This window comes from Brassica rapa, chromosome A09 (assembly GCF_000309985.2).
Source record: "Brassica rapa cultivar Chiifu-401-42 chromosome A09, CAAS_Brap_v3.01, whole genome shotgun sequence".
Classification (NCBI taxonomy): Eukaryota; Viridiplantae; Streptophyta; class Magnoliopsida; order Brassicales; family Brassicaceae; genus Brassica; species Brassica rapa.
In genome coordinates, this window is record NC_024803.2 from 42,098,157 (window position 1) to 42,120,458 (window position 22,302).

General features: G+C 32.3%; 3 protein-coding genes, 1 non-coding gene and 1 pseudogene across 9 annotated transcripts; 2 read left to right on the top strand and 3 right to left on the bottom strand.

Annotated features, from left to right (window-relative positions):
- Positions 1-93: 93 nt before the first annotated feature.
- On the bottom strand, positions 94-20,901 carry LOC103843029 (F-box/FBD/LRR-repeat protein At1g13780). Of its 4 annotated transcripts, none has more exons than XM_018655011.2 (3): positions 20,488-20,901; positions 19,255-20,370; positions 94-1,735 (listed from the first exon to the last, which is right to left on the bottom strand). In XM_018655011.2, the coding sequence occupies exons 2-3, from the start codon at positions 20,353-20,355 to the stop codon at positions 1,295-1,297; spliced, it is 1,542 nt and encodes a 513-aa protein (XP_018510527.2). In that variant the 5' UTR covers positions 20,356-20,370; positions 20,488-20,901; the 3' UTR covers positions 94-1,294. The 4 variants fall into 4 exon arrangements, with proteins under 4 accessions (XP_018510527.2, XP_009117970.2, XP_033134910.1 ...); XM_009119722.3 differs by lacking the exon at positions 94-1,735 and adding an exon at positions 13,860-14,356 and having other exon boundaries at positions 20,488-20,680; XM_033279019.1 differs by lacking the exons at positions 94-1,735; positions 19,255-20,370; positions 20,488-20,901 and adding exons at positions 13,874-14,356; positions 14,441-15,540; positions 15,669-15,907.
- LOC117128269 lies at positions 1,745-3,455 on the bottom strand (annotated as a pseudogene).
- Positions 8,646-18,259, top strand: LOC103843030 (integrin beta-1-like). Of its 3 annotated transcripts, XM_033279039.1 has the most exons (3): positions 8,646-8,797; positions 10,226-10,492; positions 17,741-18,259. In XM_033279039.1, exons 1-3 carry the CDS (start codon positions 8,740-8,742, stop codon positions 18,130-18,132), a joined length of 717 nt encoding a protein of 238 aa, XP_033134930.1. In that variant the 5' UTR covers positions 8,646-8,739; the 3' UTR covers positions 18,133-18,259. The 3 variants fall into 3 exon arrangements, with proteins under 3 accessions (XP_033134930.1, XP_009117972.1, XP_033134931.1); XM_009119724.3 differs by lacking the exons at positions 8,646-8,797; positions 10,226-10,492 and adding an exon at positions 16,199-16,507 and having other exon boundaries at positions 17,621-18,259; XM_033279040.1 differs by lacking the exons at positions 8,646-8,797; positions 10,226-10,492 and adding an exon at positions 16,616-17,283 and having other exon boundaries at positions 17,621-18,259.
- On the top strand, positions 8,863-8,976 carry LOC117128740. The gene has a single exon (XR_004452133.1). It is a non-coding gene; the product is annotated as a small nucleolar RNA snoR98 (small nucleolar RNA).
- LOC103843031 (F-box/FBD/LRR-repeat protein At1g13780-like) lies at positions 10,855-12,876 on the bottom strand. The gene is made up of 4 exons (XM_009119726.2): positions 12,714-12,876; positions 11,630-12,583; positions 11,408-11,548; positions 10,855-11,330 (listed from the first exon to the last, which is right to left on the bottom strand). Exons 2-4 carry the CDS (start codon positions 12,578-12,580, stop codon positions 11,022-11,024), a joined length of 1,401 nt encoding a protein of 466 aa, XP_009117974.1. The 5' UTR covers positions 12,581-12,583; positions 12,714-12,876; the 3' UTR covers positions 10,855-11,021.
- Positions 20,902-22,302: the final 1,401 nt, after the last annotated feature.

Sequence of the window (22,302 nt, forward strand, 5' to 3'; positions counted from 1 at the left end):
AAAGTGCATATTTTCCATTACCAGTATTGATTAATGTATTTGGGAGATTTGATATATAAATAATCTTCCAAAAAATCAATTTTCAAAAGCGAATGAAAAAAGAAAATATAATAACAAATGATCAGTTTACAAATTGCATTTAGTAATACGATGCATATGATTTGAATTGGTATCATCACCATTCTAAGGAGCTCATATACAATCTACAAGCCCTTTTATACATGAGAAAACCAAACTACAAGGGTTAGGTTGACGAGCTGACCTTTCTGATTTCTAGCTATAACAACTACAAAGGTCCAAAAACTCGGATATTCTCGTCATCCTTATTTGGTAGGCTCTTGTACATGACCCGGTTGCAGCAGCCGTAGCTGAATCGTGAATAGTAAATCACGTTAAGGAATGACATAACCAAACTAAAAAAATAATGAGAAGTCTATCACAACATTCTGCCAAATCGCATGCATGTTGGTAAAATATATACAAAGATATAATTTGTAATCATGATAGTAAAAGCGAGTCTCTCTCTCATTGTAGAAAACACATTTTCTCTCGTCTTCTTCTTTCTTTAAGTTTCGACTAAGAACATTTCTAACGTACTTCTGTTTTTCTCTACAGTAGCATATTAGCATGTTTAACTTATAGTATTTATATCGTTTTCAGGAATTTATATTTTATAGTTCATATAAATAATTTTTTCTCCAATCTGAACCAAATAATACTTAAATTTTTGGGATATTAATTAAGGTATAAAACATATAAAACCAAACTTAAGAGAATGCAAGATCATCATTATCTAAAAGACATCCAAGAAACTGAGATTGGGACTTCTGAAAAAAAATGAAAAAAAGATTCGCAGGCATACTGACAATGAAGAACTTTTATCAGCACCAATGTTCACAAAGAATCCAACCAGAACTAAGAAGAAGACTCATCAATGTCAACGACCTCCTGTAAGCAAGAAGAAGATCTAGAGATCTAGAACAGAGACTAATATAAACTGAATGTTTTCATTATATTTCTTGCTTGAAGTTTATTACAATCGCTTAAGCTGTATTTATACCAAAGAGAGGAAACCCTAGTCTATCTCCTTGCTGTCAATTAGAGCAACATCTCTTCATTGGATTCCAACGGTTGGAAGCGATTCTTCAACACTATTGGTTCTTCTAGTTCGTACTTTCCAGGACCACAAGACTTGTCCTTTTCTCTGTTTTGCCTTTCATAACTTGTAGTAGCCGTTGCTGTTTTCTGATTCTGAATGGGCTTTAATTCTTCTTCTTGCAAGCCCATTCCGTGTTTAGTAAAAGCTTGTTTCTGCCCTTGGAGTCTTGTCTCTCAAGTCCATTATCTCATTCTTCTTCTCTGTTTCAGAAACAGAACACGTTTCTGAAGTTGATGTTCCTTTTGGTTTCCAGATCGTCTTCTCCTTGTCACCTTTGTCTACACCTCCTCCATGCGCTCGAATGATAACTTCACATCTTGTAGACCGTTTTGTGAGTTTATTAACCTTGTCGTATATTTCTGATTCCACAACATATCGAGGATCATAAGCTGTGGGGCTCAGAATGAGTTTCTTCAGTACTGCTGAGTTTTCAAGAAAGTAACTGGCTACTTTCATCTTCCCTTCCTCCCATTCAAACTTATCTTTTATCTCAACACACTCAAGAGTCGATGACACACACTGTGGCACATCCGTGAGTTCCAATCCTTCCTCCATCTCCTCTGAATGAACAACCTTCTGCAAACACACACACACACACACAAACACAAAAAAAAAAAAAAAAGGCTGAGTTTTCAATAATACACATATCCATAAAAAAAACATAAGGATAAAAAATGGTTTTACCAAGATTAGGTGTTTCAGATTTGGGCAACACTCAAGAAAGGCTGGGAGAACCTGCAGTAACTTGCTACGGAACACGGCTTGTAAACGGGATAAGTTATTGAATTTAGGAATCATTCCTAACTGTGAGTAGCGAGCAAGGGCCTGAACTGTTTTGGCAGAGACGATCATATGTCTTGCACATGATATCCCATTGAGAAAATCACGGATCACATTGATCTTTGATACGTTCCAAGTATTAACAAGCACGCGAAACTTGACATCAAGCTTAACCACCAACAAACAAGTCAGGTTCTTTACCACAATGCTACAAATCTGATCATCACCTAGACTCAAATGCTCTAGCCCTGGAGCATCAATCTTAAGCGTGCATTTCACTTTCGAAGACATATCCATTCCTAAGCGGCAGCACACGAAACCTCTTCAAGCTCCGAGTCCTAACAAGCAGAGCCTTATATCTATCCTCCGGATCCCTCAACAAGGTCAGCTCCTCAAGAACAGGACACCCTGAGATAAGCTTAGCCAGATGCACGCGCCGTTTTACTTGTTCGAGATGCATGAATTTAAGACAAGGCATGAAAACAACACCAGGATCCCTAAGACCAGAAGACGTGAGCTTCAAGCAAACCAATGTCTTGCTCGTGTAGATATTCATAGGCATGAACTCGACACAAGGTAAGGTAACAGAATTAGTGTAATCATCTATATAATCGGTACTGCTCTCACCATCTAGATGTTGTCTAATCACTGTACCGAGAAGTTCCATGAACCCATCTATCATCATGTCTCTGCACTTAACCTTGACTTTTAAGAGACTTAACTCAGGGCTAAAATTGAGAAGTTTGTCAAGGAAGGTGAAGAGCATTTGGTTGTCATGGTAAGGAACAACAGAGGAGTGTAAGTCAAAGTCGAGACAGGGAACACTTAGCCACACATTCTCCCATCTTTTGGACAAACCACTTGTCTGCGCCTATTGATTTGTCGGAAGGTATGAGAGTATTTGAGTTAGCAAAGATTCCTATCTCGCCCAGACATCACGAAACGAAACCCTAACAGCATTAACAAACAACATATAAAAGAGAGTTCTTTGATGGAATCATAGGAGTAGAGATTCTCTAATCAATCACACAACGAAAGACTCGATGGAGGTAGTATATGGGTTTCTGAACAACTCACTGTGGATATGGGTTTCTGAAGAACTTTTTGCCTGAAAACTAAACTGAATTGTTTAGAATTTATACGTTCCTGTTCCATGAGAGCGTTTCAAAAATAAAGGCCGTCTTTATTGTCTATTAATAAATATTTATTTTATTTTTTGTCACCTAATAAATATTTCTTTTTTATTGGTTATATATCTATATTATTATTTACGAAGTAAACTTTTGCAATGAAGCTCTCACGTTGAAAATTAGAGTGGTTAATATCGTTTATACCCTTAATGAATAAAATCTATACTATTATTTATGAAGTAAACATTTACAATGAAGCTCTCACGTTGAAAGTTAGAGTGGTTAATATCGTTTATACCCTTAATGAATAAAATGTATAAATAAATTAAAAAATAAAAACAAAAATTTAATTGATTTTGATTAGATAATTGATTATTATTAAGAATAGTAAGAATTATCTAAAATTTGAAAATATAATTTAAAAAAGAGATAACTTATGTATATATTGTATTGTTATCTGAAAAAGTCTTTAAGTAAAAAGTTAAAACATAAATTCTATAACTAAATATTAATTAAATAGAATTATTAATTATATAATTAAAAATAGAATATTGAATTATCCAAAATATAAAAATATAATTTAAAAAGATAATTCTATATATATATTGTATTATTATCTGAAAAAATATTTTAGTAAAACGTTTAAAACATAAATTATATAATTAAGTATCAATCAAACAATTTTTTTTAATTATATAATTTAAAACTATTATTTACGAAGTAAATTTTCGTAATGGAGTTCTCACGTTGAGAGTTAGAGTGGTTAATATTGTTAAACCCTTAATGAATAAAATGTATAAATAAAATAAAAAATAAAAACGAAATTTTAATTGATTTTGATTAGATAATTGATTAATATTAATAATAGTAAGAATTATCCAAAATTTGAAAATATAATTTAAAAAAGAGATAACTTATGTATATATTGTATTGTTATCTGAAAAAGTCTTTAAATAAAAAGTTCAAAACATAAATTCTATAACTAAATATTAATTAAATAAAATTATTAATTATATAATTAAAAATAGAATATTGAATTATCCAAAATCTAAAATTATAATTAAAAAAGATAATTTATATATATATATATATATTATTGTGTATATGAAAAAGTATTTTAATAAACGTTAAAAACATAAATTATATAATTAAATATTAATCAAATAATTTTTTTAATTATATAATTAAAATGTAATATTGAGTTATTTTAAAATTTATTTTAATAGTAAATCTATATATATAAAATATGTTTGCCTCTCTCCTAACATATTCACATGGAAAGTCACTCTCTGAAAGACTGATACGTGTCTCTGGGTTTTATTTCTTTGGCTAGACTTGAGTTTAACTTTGGGCTTATACTATAAACAATTAACAAAGCTTATTACTCTTTAATATTATTGAATTTGTTAATACATAGTAGATAAAACAAAAAAAACACACATTACGATATGGACGTTATATTATCATCAAAGCAATTTTTACCGTATGTACCTCATCATGTGTTAATTTATAAAGTAACAACGAATATATGAGTTCAACAAATTTGCAATTACCTACTTCAGAATTTTAAGTATATAAACAGTCAATATTAGTGTGTTGAATATTATATTCATATGATTTAAAAGCTTTTATGAATTTTTAATTTTAAACATACACCAAAAACTTTATGAAAGTAAATATCCATTCAGATTCTCAACCACTTCAAATACCACCAACACCAAAAAAATTTAATCAAGTGCACGAAAACTATAAAATATTTAAAACTACAATAAATACATTAGTTAATGAAAAATCCTTTTTAAAAAATATTATGGATGCGTACATAAATATTAAGAGAAATGTATAAAAACAAATAAAAGTAACAATAACTTAAAGAACAAAATGTATAAGACTAAGAATATTTATGATTTGTGGTCTAAGATATATTCAACTTATTGTCACAAAAAACTTAATAAAAAAATACATACTTTATTTTAAGGACATTAAAAATCACGTTAAAAATTTTAACATTTTAAGAAAAATTATGAATCAATAATATTAATATAAAATTTTATCCAAAAAACTCAGCACTAAATGCATAAACAAAAAAAAACAAACCCTAAATCCTATAATTCTAAGCATTATTCTAAACCAAACCTTAAACCCAACCTAAACCAAACGCTAAACTTTTCCTACTACCTAAACCCTAAATCCTACCTAACCCTAGACCCTACCTAAACCTAGACCTTAACCCTATCTAACCCTAAACCCTACATAAACCTAACCCTAATCCCTAAACCCTTCATACTACCCAAACCCTAAACCTACCTAACCCTAAACGTAAACCCTACCTAACTCTAAACCCTAGTTAACCCTAAACGCTACCTAACCCTAAACCCTTCCTAACCTTAAAACCCTACCTAAAACCTAATCCTAAACCCTACCTAACCCTAACACTAAACCATACATATCCTAAACTCTGCCTAACCCTAAACCCTACCTAACCCTAAACCCTATTAACCCTAAACCCTACCTAACCCTAAACCCTACCTAACCCTAAACCCTATTAACCCTAAACCCTACCTAACCTTAACCCTACATAACCCTAAACCCTGCCTAACCTAAACCCTACCTAACCTAAAACCTTTCTAACCCTAAACCCTTTCTAGCCCTAAACCCTAAACCCTACTAACCCTAAACCCTTTCTAACCCTAAACCCTACCTAACCCTAAACCCTACCTAATTCTAAACCCTACCTAACCCTACCTAACCCTAAACCCTATCTACCCTAAACCCCTTCTAACCTTAAACCCTACCTAACCCTAAACCCCTTCTAATCCTAAACCTGACCTAACCCTAAACCCTGTCTAACCCTAAAACCTACCTAACCCTAAACCCTTTCTAGTCCTAAATCTAACCCTAAACCCTACTAACCCTAAACCCTACCTAATTCTAAACTCTACCTAACCCTAACCCTATATAACCCTAAACCCTACTAACCTTAAATCCTACATAACCTAAACTCTACCTAACCTAAACCCTACCTAACCCTAAAACCTTTCTAACCCTAAACCCTTTCTAACCCTAAACTCTACCTAACCCTAAACCCTACTAACCCTAAACCCTACATAACCCTAAACCTTACCTAACCCTAAACCCTACCTACCCTAAACCCTACCTAACTTTACCCTACCTAACCCTAAACTCTATCTAGCCATAAACCCTACCAACCCTAAACCCTACCTAACCCTAAACCCTACCTACCCTAAACCCATTTTTACCCTAAACTCTACCTAACCCTAAACCCTACCTACCCTAAACCCTACCTAACCCTAAACCCTACCTAACCCTAAACCTTCCTAACCCTAAACCCTGCTTAACCCTAAAAATCCTACCTAATCCTAAACCCTTTCTAACCCTAAACCCTACCTAACTCTAAACCCTGGTAACCCTAAACTCTGCCTAAATCTAACCATAAATCCCATCTAACGCTAAAACTCTACCAACCCTAAACACTAAAAAATAATCTCAAAACTTAAAGTTAAAAAAATATAAACTCTACCGCTATGTAATTTTTTGTTGTGATATTTAAATAACAAATTACATAGTGGATTTTAAATCTTACATCTATTATTTTAATTGCCAAAATATTTTGAAAGTTGTATCTTATGAATAAAAAAAATAAATTATATTTTAATAACGTTAAATTTTGTTAAAATAGAATGAAAAACTATTATCATAAATAAATAAAGAATTTTGATGAAATTTGAAAATCTCTGAATCAATAACAATTAATTAGTAATATTTCAAAAAACCTTAAACTATTATAGCAGTAGAGTCTCAAAAAAAAAATGTAAGTTCTCAAACATTTATTTGCCAATAACCATCCTTAAATCTTTGCTCATTCACAAAAAAATAATATTATTTACATAAATTGAAAACAAGTTTTGTTTTTTGACTAGAGACTCAAGTTTAAATTATACCACTAAAATATTTTAATATTCAATTGTTCAGAAATAACAAGTTAATGTTTTTAAAACAATAACCATCCTTAAATCTTTGCTCATTCAAAAAAATAATATTCTTTACATAAATTGGAAACAAGTTTTGTTTTTTGACTAGAGACCCAAGTTTAAATTATACCACTAATATATTTTAATATTTAATTGTTCAGAAATATATATATTTATATATTCGAGAGTAGACAATGCATAGATGATACTAAATTGATCGCAAGAATTCTTTTTGGAAAATACAATATAACTAGTATAGTATACAAAGAACTTTTCAAAAATTTATGAAAATGTTTTAGTCCGCATCGCGGGCAAAACACCTAGTTTTCATGTAAATGCCATCGGAAAACAATAATTGTAATAATCGAGTATTTTCAGGAAAATTGCATAGTTTCAATTGCCAATATTGATTTTTATATTTGGGAATTGGGAGATTTGATATGTAAACAATCTTTCTAAAAGTCAGTTTTTGTTATCAGTTGCAAAAGCAAAATGAAAAGGAAAATATAATAACAGAGGATCGGTTTACATATTGCATTTAATAATAAGGAAGCTGCACTATACAAGCTACATCCCTTTATACATGAGAAAACCAATTACAATGGTCGATTATTCACGTCGTTGATAGAGGTCGACGAGCTACAAAGGTCATCCATTACAGAAAACAGATCTTTTAGTATCTATGTACGTTTGAAGTGGTTCAGAGATTCTATGTTCATGATGCGTTTCAAAAAAAAAATGTATCTTATATTTTATACTACAGTTTGCACTACAATTTTGGACTTTTTGGTTATAAAAAAAGTAAAAAAAATTTAGATCCATTCATCTATTACCCAAATCCATTAGTATTTATTACATATATCATTTTAATCGAATTTTTTGGATTCCTTTAGAAACGTTTACACAACATTTTAGCAAAAAAAAATAAAAAAAACTTTTACACAACATGGACCTCACAGATGACACGAGTCTTGCAACTTTTACTATGTAAACGTATAGCTCGACCAATAGTGGTGAAAAGTGTGACGATTCGTCAACTTAGCTAAAAACTAGACGTTACAACAATTACCACCCATCCATGTTATCCTAAAACGCATTATAAATTCCAATGAGGCATAGAGTAGTTTCCACTACATTCAAAATATTATCTCTATAAAATTTACCAAAGAACAGAAGCGTTATTTTGGAGAATGAAGCAAGTATCTTCCAAGCTTGTATTGCTGGTTTCTCTTATTGTCACTGTCTTCCGTAAGTAAACTAAGTATATGTCAACTATAGTTTCATCCTTTTGAGCAAAGGCATATGCCAAACTGTCTTCCAAGAATATTTCTAAAGTTTTGATTTCGATGGACTTTCCATGGTTTCCACCGTCAATAACATGTTTTTTATTGGTGGAACACTCGGTTATTAAGAAATTTGACAACAATTAGACTAACTAATTAATTATTAAATGCAGTCATTGAATAAAAGTATTGACTCAGTTTAGTTGGAAAGTTTTGTGTCCATTGACCGCATTTAGTTATTGTACATCCGTTTTTGACCTTAACGATTGTAGACCAAAACGTTCAACCTATATATTAATAACCTTACCAAAAATCACTACTTCAAATACATTATAAAAAGCTAAGAAGAATTGATTAGCTTCACAAGTGATAAACACAAAAATTTCTACCCAAAAATGAAGAAAGTGTTCCTTAACATTGTTCTATTGTCTTTTCTTCTTGGTGTTGCCTTCCGTAAGTATACTATTTATCGTTCATTTCACAATATGATACATGCAATCGTATATATGTTTATACATGAATATAGAATTATAATATACATAAATGATTACTCCTGACATTATACTATTCAGATATTAATGCTTGATTTCCTCTCTTCATGGAATTTCAAGTTTTGCTATTCTATTACATTGATGATTATTTTATTTCCAATTATTACATTTTTTTAAAAGAAGTTTTAGAGGCGTATTAAGGTTTATGTGAGAATTATAGTTTCCGTACAAAAAAAATGTTAGAAGTAAAAGTAGATATTATTGACGTGAACCTTTTGCAAGATGACAAATGTTTTATTTTGAATAATTTTCATTAAATAAAATAAACTAAAACTTAAGATTTTCATTAAATAATAATATGTCATTACTATAATTTTTGATTCTTTAAAAATCATAAAATAAATTATATATCCAACAAGATCCATTATGGATGAATTAAAATTGTATAGTAATATCAATTTAAATTGATACTATTTAAGATTAATAAATAATAGTATATTAACTTTCAACTAATAGAAAGTATCAAGTAATAGAAAAATCTTAAGATTTTGAATTTTTAATAAAATTATCTTTAACTATTTTTTTCTCCCATATATGTATACTTATCAAATACCATAACATATTATATTTATATTCTTTTGATTATATAAAATTTATTGCATTATTAATATTTTATTATAATTATTAATAGTTTGATCATTTATGAATAAATATGTTTAACCCGTAAATTAATGACATTTAGAATATAATTTAATACCATTGAGATATTCTAATATATCAAATTACACTAATAACATTGAATTACAAAAAGAAAATTAATATTACAATATATAATACTATTATAATATTGGTAAGATATTTAGTGAATATTTTCATCATCTAAACTACATTATAAAAGCTAGCTATGAAGAAAAAATTAGCTTCACAATTGAGAAACACAAAAACTTCTACCCAAAAAATGAAGAAAATGTTCCTTAACTTTGTTATATTGTCTTTTCTTCTTGGTGTTGCCTTCAGTAAGTATACTCCTTATCGTTCATTTCACAATATGATACATGCAATCGTATGTATGTTAATACACGAATATATAATTAGAATTTACATAAATAATTATTAATTTATGCTATCAGAATCTATGTTCTAGAGGCGTTTAAGGTTTATGTCATGTGGAAATTATAGTTTTCGTATGAAAGAAAAGTTCGTAGTAAAAATAGAGACTTTTATAATTAATACTTACTTTTACTAATTTTTTGAGATCCACTTTCCTTCTCAAACGAGATTTGACCCAAAACGTGCAAACTAGTGGTATAAACTAAACTTTATAAATCATTTCGTTTTGTTGACAAAACAACCATGTTTGGACTAACACATTATTCGTATGCATGACAAGATCTTGCAAATGGAGCCGACGTGAATCATCAAGGGCAATGTGACTCAGATCTTGAATGTTACACCATGCGTAGTTGTCAGAGAGGTCCAGGATATTGCGATCAGAAAGACGGAAAGTGTAAGTGTCCTAAATTACAAGTTGTGGATACAAATGGGGCGGACGTGAATCATCAAGGACAATGTGACTCAGACCTTGAGTGTTACACCATGCGTAGTTGTCAGAGAGGTCCAGGATATTGCGATCAGAAAGACGGAAAGTGTAAGTGTCCTAAGTAGAGAAACAAATAAACATGACTAGAACATATGAGTCTTATGTACCCAGACTTAAACATGGGCAAATAAAGTATGTATCCCAAAAATAAATAAATATATTATTAGAAGACTAATCATGTCTGTTAACTTTCAAATCATCTTTATAGTTTTTACATTTATTGCAATTCTTGTTATACCAAGACATTCCCTGGACATAATGGTCACACATGATTTTACTTAACACTAAAGTATTTTGTTTGTGACTTGGGTATACTAAATGAAAACAATCTAAAGACTAAATTCAATACCGTAGCCACTTTTCCATTTAAACTATCAAAAATTCTAAATTCTAAATCATTAAAACCCAATTCAAACTTAAGAGAATGTAAAATCATCATTTATATAAGAGATATATCCAAAGAAACTGGGATTGGGACTTTCAAAAGGGAAAAAAAGGAAAACAAGATTCGCAAGTCATGAAGAACTTGTATCAGCACCAATGGTCAAAAGGAATCCAACCAAAACTAAGAAGAAGACTCATCAAATCAAATGATAACGACCTCCTCCTTCATGGCTCCAATGATAATTTCACATCCTGCAGAACGTTTTGTGAGTTTATTAACCATCTCCCATATTTCTGATTCCAGAACATCTCGAGGATCATAAGCTGTGGGGCTCAGAATGAGTTTCTTCAGCACTGCTGAGTTTCCAAGAAAGTAACTTGTTGTTTTCATCTTCCCTTCTTCCCATTGTAATTTTTCTTGAATCTCAACACACTCAAGAGTCGATGAGACACACCGTGGCACATCTGTGAGTTCCAATCCCTCCTCCATCTCCTCTGAGTGAACAACCTTCTGCAAACGCACACACAAAAGGCTAAGTTTTCAATAATACACATATCCATAAAACATAAAGAAAAAAATGTTTTTACCAAGACTAGGTGTTTCAGATTGGGGAAACACTCAAGAAAGGCTGGCAAAAACTGCAATAAATTGCTATGGAACACTGCTTCTAAACGGGACAAGTTGTTGAACTTGGGAATCATTTCTGCTTGTGAGTAATACTCAAGGGCCTGCAACACGAATATATTTAATACAAGTGAAAGGTCTTGAATAAGTCCATGAATTGTTGTATGAATATATTATATATGCACCTTAACTGTTTTGGCAGAGATGATCATATGCCTAGCACTCGATATCCCATTGAGAAAATCACGAATCTCATTGCTCTTTGCTAAGTTCCATGGATTAAAGATTACTCCAAACGTGACAAAAAACTTGATATCAAGCTCAACCACCAACAAAGAAGTCAGGTTCTTTACCACAATGCTATCAAATTGATCCTCTCCGAGACTCATAATCTTTAGCCCCGGAACATCAATCTCAAGCGTGCAATTCACTCTCGACCTGCAATCCCTAACCTGCCTAAGCGGCAGCACACGGAACCTCTTCAAGCTCTGAGACCTCACACGCATAACCGTAAATTCATCATAGGCAACTGCATAATCATCATCCAGATCCCTCAACAAGGTCAGCTCCTCAAGAACAGGACACCCTGAGAGAAGCGTCTCCAGATGCACACGCCATTTAACTTCTTCGAGATGCATGAATTTAAGACAAGGCATGAAAACAACACCAGGATCCCTAAGACCAGAAGACGTGAGCTTCAAGTAAACCAATGTCTTGCTCGTGTAGAGATTCATAGGCATGGAGTCAACACAAGGATGGTGAAAAGAGTCGTCCTCTATATCATAGGTACTACTCTCAACATCGAGATGCTGCGTCCCCCGGTTAATCATTGTACCGATCCGATCCCTGAACCCGTCTATCATCGTGACTCTGCACTTAACCTTGACTTTAAAAAGAACAGGCTCAGGGCTAAACTCGAGAAGCTTGTCAATGAAGGTTAAGAAGCTTAAGAGAAGTTCATCAGCATCATAAGGAATGAGAGATAAGTTTAAGTCAAGACCGGGAACGTTTAGATACAGATTCTTCCATCTTTTTGACAAAACACTTGTCTGCACCGATTGTTTTGTCGGAAGGAAAGAGAGTATTTGAGTAAGCAATGATTCCGGCAATTCGCTGATCCTATCGATCCCAGACATCACCTTAAGAGCATCAAAAAACAACATATGAAAAAAAAGATCTTGATCGAATCCTAGGCGTTGAAGAGTTTCTCTAATCAATCACAAAACAAATGAAACGAAAGACTCGATGGGGAGTTTCTGAGGAGCTCACCGTGGATTGGGTTTGAGTGGCCGGCGGATTGTATCGGCGGGAGTGATCGAAAGCAAGAGAGAAAAGTTCTTTGTCTGAAGACGGAACTGTCGAACTGATTGTTCAGAATTTATACGGAACTGATTGTTCCGGTTCCATGAGAGCGTTTCAAAAGTGAAGGCTGTCTTTATTGTCGATATATTATAAATATTTCTTTTATTTTTTTGACAAAAAACAATATTTATTTTATTGGTTATATTTTCATTTTAAATTTTTGTGGCTAATTAAAAAGCAAATGAAAAAGGAAAATATAATAACAAGGGATCTGTTTACAAATTGCATTTAATAAATCATAAATACTAATGTTTTTAAGAACGAATATTCGATCTGATCCGGTATATGCATATATACACATATTCAAAGAATTATATTTATATTATATAATTATTATATTTTATGTACTTTACAATATTTTTATTTATTAAATCAATTATTTTAGTTATTAGAGTGTTAAAAGTAAATAATTTTTTATTTTGTAATAGTTGGTTTACACCAAAAAAGTTATTATTTTAATATTTTATTATTTTCATGCACAAATCAAATTAGATATCTAGTTAAAATATATTTTTATGGATATTCATACACGGAACATTCAGGTAAAAGTGGATCAAATCGAATTGTATAATTAATTATTCGGACTTTTATCAGATCACAAAAACTTTTAAAACTCCAAATGTTCGATTCATGTCTGGTAGCTGGACTCCTATGATGAAGCATTCTTTTCAGCTGACATGTTCCGGTTGCAGCAAGCATACCTGAATCGTGACTTAACCACGTTCAGGAATGACAGAACCAAGCTCAAAATTAACGAGAAGTCTATTATTTACAAATAAAAAAAGAAGTCTATTACAACACTCTGCCAAATCTCATGTTAGTAAAATAAATACAAAAATAGAAGAGTAAAAGCAACACTCTCTCATTGTAGAAAACACATTTTTCTCTCGTCTTCTTCTTTCTTTCACTTTCAACTTCTAATGTACTTCAGTTTTTTCTCTACAATAGCATGATTAACTTGTAGTATTTTATACAATTTTAAGGAATTTATATTTTATAGTTCATATAAAGTATTTTCTTATCGAAAAATGATTCAGATGAAAAGAATTAAAATCGAGCTGAATAAACTAAAAAAAATTGATATTTAAAAGTATAAAACATATAAAACCAAACTTAAGAGAGTGCAAATCATTATCTAAACATCCAAGAAACTGAGATTGGGACTTTTGGAACAGAACAAAAAGATTCGCAGTCATACTGACAATGGTCAAGGAATCCAACCAGAACTAAGAAGAAGATTCATCAATGACAACTACCTCTATGGCTCGAATGATAACTTCACATCTTGTAGACCGTTTTGTCAGTTTATTAACCTTCTCCCATATTTCTGATTCCGCAACATTTCGAGGATCATAAGCTGTTGGGCTCAGGATGAGTTTCTTCAGCACTGCCGAGTTTGCAAGAAAGTAACTAGTTGCTTTCATCTTCCCTTCCTCCAATTCAAGTTGTTCTTGTATCTCAACACACTCAAGACTCGATGACACACACCGTGGCACATCTGTGAGTTCCAATCCCTCCCCCTCCTCCATCTCCTCTGAATGAAGAACCTTCTGCAAACACACACACACACACAAAGGCTGAGTTTTCAATAAAACACATATCCATAAAAACATAAGGACAGTAATGTTTTTTACCAAGAGTAGGTGTTTCAGATTGGGGAAACACTCAAGAAAGGCTGGCAGAAACTGCAATAAATTGCTATGGAACACTGCTTGTAAACGGGACAAGTTGTTGAACTTGGGGATGATTCCTGCTTTTGAGTAATGTTCAAAGGCATGCACTGTCATCCCAGAGATGATCATATGTCCAACACTCGATATCCCATTGAGAAACTCGCGGATCTCATTGCTCTTTGATACGTCCCAAGTATTAAAAAGCACGCCGACCTTGACAAAGAACTTGATATCAAGCTCAACCACCAACAAAGAAGTCAGGTTCTTTACCACAATCCTATCAAACTGATCTTTTCCGAGACTCATATGCTCAAGACCAGGAGCATCAATCTCAAGTGTGCATTCCACTCTGGAATGGTAATCCCTTGCCTGCCTAAGCGGCTGCACACTAAACCTCTTCAAGCTCTGAGACCTCACACGCATAACCGTAAACTCTTCATTCCCAATTGCATAATCATCATCCATATCCCTCGACAATGTCAGCTCCTCAAGAACAGGACACCCTGAGAGAAGCTTCTCCAGATGCACACGCCATTTAACCTCTTCAAGATGCATGAATCTGAGACATGGCATGAAAACAACACCAGGATCCATGAGTCCAGAAGATGCGAGCTTTAAGTAAACCAATGTCTTGCTCGTGAGTAGATTCATAGGCATCATGTCAACAATAGGAATAGGATAGAGAGAATCGTCGTCCTCGAAATAGATACTGCTCTCAACATCGAGATGATGTGTCCCACGGTTAATCAGTGTACCGATCCGGTCCTTGAACCCGTCTATCATCGTGTTCCTGCACTTAATCTTCACTTTAAACAGACTTGACTCAGGGCTAAACTCGAGAAGCTTGTCAATGAAGGTTAAGAACACTTCGTCAGCATCATAACGAATTAAAGAGCAGTTCAAGTCAAGACCAGGAACACTTAGATACAGATTCTTCCATCTTGTCGACAAAACACTTGTCTGCACCGATTGATTTGTCGGAAGGTATGAGAGTATTTGAGTTAACAGTGACTCCGGCAACTCGCTGATCCTATCTCGCCCAGACATCACGAAAGAAGACCCTAACAGTATAATTAAAAAAAAAGAGAGAGATCTTGATCGAATCCTAGGCGTTGAGTTTCTCTAATCAATCACAAAACTTAAGACTACAAATGAAACGAAAGTGATCTAAAGTTTCTGAAGAACTCACCGTCGATTGGATTTGCGTCACCGGCGGGAGTGATCTACAGTGAGAGAAAAAAGTGGTAACCTTTTTGTCTGAAACTGTACCGATATCGTTTAGTACTTGTACGTTTGAAGCAGTTACGGTTCCATCTTCAAAAGAGCGTTTCAAAAGTAAAGTGTATTTATTGTATATCTATAAATATTTATTTTATTGGTTATATTTCCTGTTAAATGCCATTGGAAGAATCATGAAAATCGATTGTAATGAAAATTGCATATTCTCCACTATCAATTTTGTGTTTTTTTTTTTGTATTTAGGAGATTCGATATCTAAACAATCTTTCCAAAATTCAGTTTTTTTGTTGTTAATTAGAAATGAAAAATAAAAAATGATAACAAAGGATCAGTATATCATTGTATTTTGTTGCTTTGTATACGATTCTATAACTCTATTTTCACTTCGGTATACCAATAAAATCTATTCAGACGTTAAAAAAAAAAAGATAACAAAGGATCAGTGTACAGTTATTGTTCTATTGGAGTTTGACAACAATTAGACTAACTAATTAATGATTAAATCAGTCAATGAGTGAAAGTATTGACTCAGTTTAGTTGGAAAGTTTTGTGTCCATTGACCACATTTAGTTATTGTACATCGTTTTTTGCTACCTTAATGATTGTAGACCAAAACGTTCAACCTATATATTAATAACTTTACCAAAAATCACTACTTCAAAATACATTATAAAAAGCTAGGAAGAATAGATTAGCTTCACAACTGAGAAACATAAAAACTCTACCCAGAAATGAAGAAAGTTTTCCTTAACATTGTTCTATTGTCTATTCTTCTTGGTGCTGCCTTCCGTAAGTATACTACTTATCTTTCATTTTATAATATGATACATGCAGTCGTATATATGCATGAATTAATTTTCATTAAATCAAATAAACCAGAACTTAAAATTTTCATTAAGTAATTATATGTTAGTAATATTATTTTTTATTTTTCTAAAACCATAAAATAAATTATCTATCTAACAAGATCTATTATGCATGAATTAAATTGTATAGTAAAATTAATTTAAATTGATATTATTTAATATTAATAAATAATAGTATATTAACTTTCAATTAATAGAAAATCTCAAGTAATAGAAAATCATAAAATTTTTAAATTGTAACTATTGATTTCTCCCTTATATGTATACTTATCAAATACCATAACATTTTGTATTCCTTTTCTTTTGATTATATACAATTTATTGCATTATTAATATTTTCTAAAATTATTAATAGTTTGATCATTTGAATTTATTATTATTTTATTGATTATATAAAGAAATATGTTTAACTCATAAATTAATTACATTTAGATTATAATTTAATACTATTGAGATATTCTTTACTTTAAGATAAATTTCGTAAAAGAATTATAATATAACAAATTACACTAATAACATTGAATTACAAAACAAGAATAATATTAAAATAATTTCATTATCTAAAATACATCATAAAAGCTAACTATGAAGAGTAAGTTAGCTTTACAATTGAGAAACACAAAAACTTCTATACCCAAAAAATGAAGAAAGTGTTCCTTAACTTTATGCTATTGTCTTTTCTTCTTGATGTTGCCTTCCGTAAGGATACTACTTATCGTTCATTTCACAATATGATACATGCATTCGTATATATGTTTATACACGAACATATAATTAGAATACACATAATTTATTATTAATTTATGCTATCAAAATCTATGTTCTAGGGGCGTTTAAGGTTTATGTCATGTGGGAATTATAGTTTTCGTATGTAAGAAAAGCTGGTAGACTTTTACTAATTTATTGTTCCACTTTCCTTTTCAAACGAAATTTGACCCAAAACGTGAAAACTAGTGGTATAAACTGATCTTTATAAATAATTTCGTTTGTTGACAAACCATATATGGACTAAAACATTATTCATATGCATGACAAGATCTTGCAAATGGAGCCGAGGTGAACCATCAAGCGCAATGTGACTCAGACCTTGAGTGTTACACCATGCGTAGTTGTCTAACAGGTCCAGGATATTGCGACAATGGAGTTTGCAAGTGTCCTAAATTACAAGTTGTGGATACAAATGGAGCGGTTGTGAATCATCTAGGGCAATGTGACACTGATCTTGAGTGCTATACCATGCATTGTGACAGAGGTGACGGTTATTGCGATCACAGCAACGTCGATGGAGTTTGCAAGTGTCCTAAAACATGCACCTCAAACCCTGAGTGCTCTGGCATGGGTTGTGACACAGGTCGAGGATATTGCAACAACGGAGCTTGTAAGTGTCCTAAATTACAAGCAGCGGAGACGAAGAAACACACAAATGGAGTCGATCTGAATCATCTAGGGCAATGTGACACTGACCTTGAATGCTATACTATGCCTAGTTGTAACAGAGGTAATGGTTATTGCGATCAGAAAGACGGAAAGTGTAAGTGTCCTAAATAGAGACACAAATAAACATGAGTAGAGCATATATGAGTCTTATGTTCCCGACTTAAAGCAATTTGTATCAAACTGCCCAAGTAAGATATATGTATCCCAAAAGATTATAAATATATTATTAAAAGACTAATCATGACTGTTTTACAATCAATTTCCTATGATGAAGCTGTTAACAGAAGCATTCTTTTCAGCTGACATGTTCCGATAGCAGCAGCGATACCTGAATCGTGAATTAACCACGTTCAGGAATGACAGAACCAAACTTAAAATTAAAGAGAAGTCTATTACAACATTCTCCCAAATCTCATGTTAGTAGAATAGATACAAAAATATAAGAGTAAAAGCAACACTCTCATTGTAGAAAACACATTTTTCTCTCGTCTTCTTCTTTCTTTCACTTTCAACTTCTAATGTACTTCTGTTTTTTCTCTACAATAGCATGTTTAACTTGTAGTACTTATACCATTTTCAAGAATTTATGTTTTATAGTTCATACAAAGTATTTTCTTATCGAAAAATGATTCAGATGAAAAGAATTAAAATCGAGCTGAATAAACTAAAAAAAAATGATATTTAAAAGTATAAAACATATAAAACCAAACTTAAGAGAATGCAAGATCATCATTATCAAAACATCCAAGAAACTGAGATTGGGACTTTTGGAAGAAAAGAAAAAAGATTCGCAGTCATACTGACAATGGTCAATGGAATCCAACCAGAACTAAGAAGACCCATCAAATGACAACGACCTCCTCCATGGCTCGAATGACAATTTCACATCCTGTGGAACGTTTTGTGAGTTTATTAACCATCTCACATATTTCTGATTCCGCAACATTTCGAGGATCATAAGCTGTAGGGCTGAGAATGAGTTTCTTCAGCATTGCTGAGTTTCCAAGAAAGTAACTTGTTGCTTTCATCTTCCCTTCCTCCAACTCAAGTTTCTCTTGTATCTCAACACACTCAAGAGTCGATGAGACACACCGTGGCACATCTGCGAGTTCCAATCCCTCATCCATCTCCTCTGGATGAAGAACCTTCTGTAAACAACACACAAAAAAAAAGCTGGGTTTTCAAAAACACACATCCATAAAAAAAACATAAGGACAACAGTAATGTTTTTACCAAGATTAGGTGTTTCAGATTGGGGCAACACTCAAGAAAGGCTGGCAGAAACTGCAATAACTTGCCATGGAACACTGCTTGTAAACGGGACAAGTTGTTGAACTTGGGGATGATTCCTGCTTTTGAATAATGTTCAAAGGCATGCACTGTCATCCCAGAGATGATCATATCTCTCACACTCGATATCCCATTGAGAAACTCGCGGATCTCGTTGCTCTTTGATACGTCCCAAGTATTAAAAAGCACGCCAACCTTGACAAAGAACTTGATATCAAGCTCAACCACCAACAAAGAAGGCAGCTTCTTTACCACAATGCTATCAAACTGATCATCTCCGAGACTCATATGCTCAAGACCAGGAGCATCAATCTCAAGTGTGCATTCCACTCTGGAATGGTAATCCCTTGCCTCCCTAAGCGGCAGCACACTAAACCTCTTCAAGCTCTGAGACCTCACACGCATAACCCTAAATTCTTCATCCGTACGTGCATAATCATCATCATCCAAATCCCTCACCAAAGTCAGCTCCTCAAGAACAGGACACCCTGAGAGGACTTTCTCCAGATGCACACGCCATTTAATTTCTTCAAGATGCAAGAACCTAAGACAAGGCATGAAAACAAAACCAGGATCACCAAGACCAGACGACGTGAGCTTCAAGTAAACCAATGTCTTGCTCGTGTAGAGATTCATAGGCATGAAGTCTACACCCGGTAAGGCATGACCAAAAGAGTCCTCGTAATAATCTGTACTGCTCACAACATCAAGTTGCTGTGTCCCTCGGTCAATCACCGTACCGATCCGGTCGCTGAACCCGTCTATCAACATGCCCCTGCACTTAACCGTGACTTTAAAGAGACTTGACTCAGGGCTAAACTCGAGAAGCTTGTCAATGAAGCTTAAGAAGCTTAAGATCACTTCATCAGCATTATAATTAGGAATAACAGAGCAGTTTAAGTCAAGACCGGGTACACTTAGATACACATTCTCCCATCTCTTAGACAAAACACTTGTCTGCACCGATTCTTTTGTCGGTATGTATGAGAGTATTTGACTAAGTAAAGATTCTGGCAACTCGCTGATCCGATCCATCCCAGGCATCACGAGACGAAAACCCTAATAGCATCAACAAATATCATAATAATAAAATAAAAAGAGAGATCTTGATCGAACCCTAGGTGTTGAGTTTCTCTAATCAATCATAATAATAAAAGAAAGATTTGAAGAACTCACCGAGGATTAGATTTGAGTCGCCGGCAGATTATAATGGCCGGAGTGATCGAAAGTGAGATAGAAAAGTGGTAACTTTTCGGTGTGAAACGGTGCCGAGATATCGTTTACTGAGTATTTATACGTTTGAAGCGGTCACGGTTCCATCCTCAAAATGAGCGTTTCCAAAATAAAGATTGTGTTTATTGTATATTAATCAATATTTATTTTTGGTCAATTGTCAATAATCGCACATTTTAAAATTTATGTCTCAAAAATAGCACTAGAAGAAGAAAGTCACAAAAATAATATTCATTAAAGAGTAATCTATCCTTAATATCATTGGTTTAAAATTAAATAAATAAACAAAAATAAATAAAAACAAATAAATAAATAAAATGAAAAAAAAAAATTTATTGTTTCAGATTATATGTTTTCAGATTCGAAATTTTTTATAATTTTTTTATTTTTTTTCAAATTTTCTTTTTATAATTTAAAAATACTTTTTAAAACTGTTTTTAAAATTTTTATTTTTTATTTTATAAAATTTTAAACCCTAATTCCAAAACTCTATCCTTTAAGGTTTAGATTAATTAACTCAAAAAGTATAAGTATATATTTACCTCTTTAATGAAACTTATTTTTTGACTTTAAGCCTTGAGTGCTACTTTAAAAACAAAAACTTGTTTGGTGCTATCATAGTTTTTTTCTTTTTATTTTTTTGGTTATATTTTCCTTTTAAATGCCATTCGAAAAAAACAGGAAAATGGCATATTCCTTTGTTATCAATGTTGTGATTTTTTTTTGGTATTTGGGCGATTTTATATCTAAACAATATTTCCAAATGTTAATTAGAAAAGGAAATGAAAAAGGAAAATATAATAACAAAGGATCGGTTTCCAGTTATTGTATTTTGTTTTACAATTTTGGATTTTTTTAGTTATAAGAATAAAGTAATAGAGATTCAGATCCGTCCATTCATTAACCAAATCCATTACCATTAGTATAGATCTTTTTAGATTCCATCCGAAACTTGCAACGTATAGCTTGTCGGGCAATAGTAATGAAAAGGTTGAAGAATCCGTTAACGTATCTAACAAGTAGACGTGACATTAGCCCGTAAGTAGAAGTGATTCAGATCCATTATATTCATTCATTGTGTAGTCTATGTGAACCCTCTTACTCCGTCCAAAAAATTGTGTTTCTTTTTCATTGGCATATAACTGTCGGCTGTGTAAACAATTTTGTTCACATCTTCCTTAAAACTATCAATGTGTTCTAATTTGGATTTGGAGTCTGGAAAATTAGTGAATCCCTCCATAGCGCACATGTTTTAGTGGACAACTTCGGAAAGTAGAAAGAAAAAAAAAACAAAAACTCAACCATTATAATATAGATTTTATTATCAAAGACACTTTTATATATATATTTATATATATACTAGGTATGGACCCGTGCGTTGCACGGATTTTGTTTGATTTTAAATTTTATGAAAACATATAAAGAATGATAATTTTTTTTACATCAATTTTAGAATATATGTATATGTTATGGACACATTTTTGAATTTAAATCTGTTTTCTACATAATTTATGATGTTTGTCTTTCGTGTTTTACAATAGTTAATAATTTGTTTTTGTTTTTTTATAAATAGTTCACCTTTTAATGATCAGACTATATCGTCTGTTTTGAAATAATCATGTTCAAGTTCAACTCAAATCGTATTTTGGAATGATGCAAGGCTATATTAATAGTAATTTGGAATGATTTTAAAAGTTTTTTATAACATGTTTTTATTATATTAATTTAATGAAAACGTCTTCGTATGTTACTATGAAA

What these genes read in the sequence shown, in the direction of transcription:
- LOC103843030 (XM_033279039.1), top strand. Translation starts at nt 8,740, where the DNA reads ATGAAGAAAGTGTTCCTTAACATTGTTCTATTGTCTTTTCTTCTTGGT. An exon ending in TCTTCTTGGTGTTGCCTTCC is followed by an intron (nt 8,798 to 10,225) that starts GTAAGTATACTA and finishes ATGCATGACAAG; the next exon opens with ATCTTGCAAATGGAGCCGAC. An exon ending in AGACGGAAAGTGTAAGTGTC is followed by an intron (nt 10,493 to 17,740) that starts CTAAGTAGAGAA and finishes TTTGCAAGTGTC; the next exon opens with CTAAATTACAAGTTGTGGAT.
- LOC103843031 (XM_009119726.2), bottom strand. Translation starts at nt 12,580, where the DNA reads ATGTCTGGGATCGATAGGATCAGCGAATTGCCGGAATCATTGCTTACT. An exon ending in TCTCTGCCAAAACAGTTAAG is followed by an intron (nt 11,549 to 11,629) that starts GTGCATATATAA and finishes TTCGTGTTGCAG; the next exon opens with GCCCTTGAGTATTACTCACA. An exon ending in ATCTGAAACACCTAGTCTTG is followed by an intron (nt 11,331 to 11,407) that starts GTAAAAACATTT and finishes GTGCGTTTGCAG; the next exon opens with AAGGTTGTTCACTCAGAGGA.
- LOC103843029 (XM_018655011.2), bottom strand. Translation starts at nt 20,355, where the DNA reads ATGCCTGGGATGGATCGGATCAGCGAGTTGCCAGAATCTTTACTTAGT. An exon ending in ATCTGAAACACCTAATCTTG is followed by an intron (nt 1,736 to 19,254) that starts GTAAAAACATTA and finishes GTGTGTTTGCAG; the next exon opens with AAGGTTGTTCATTCAGAGGA.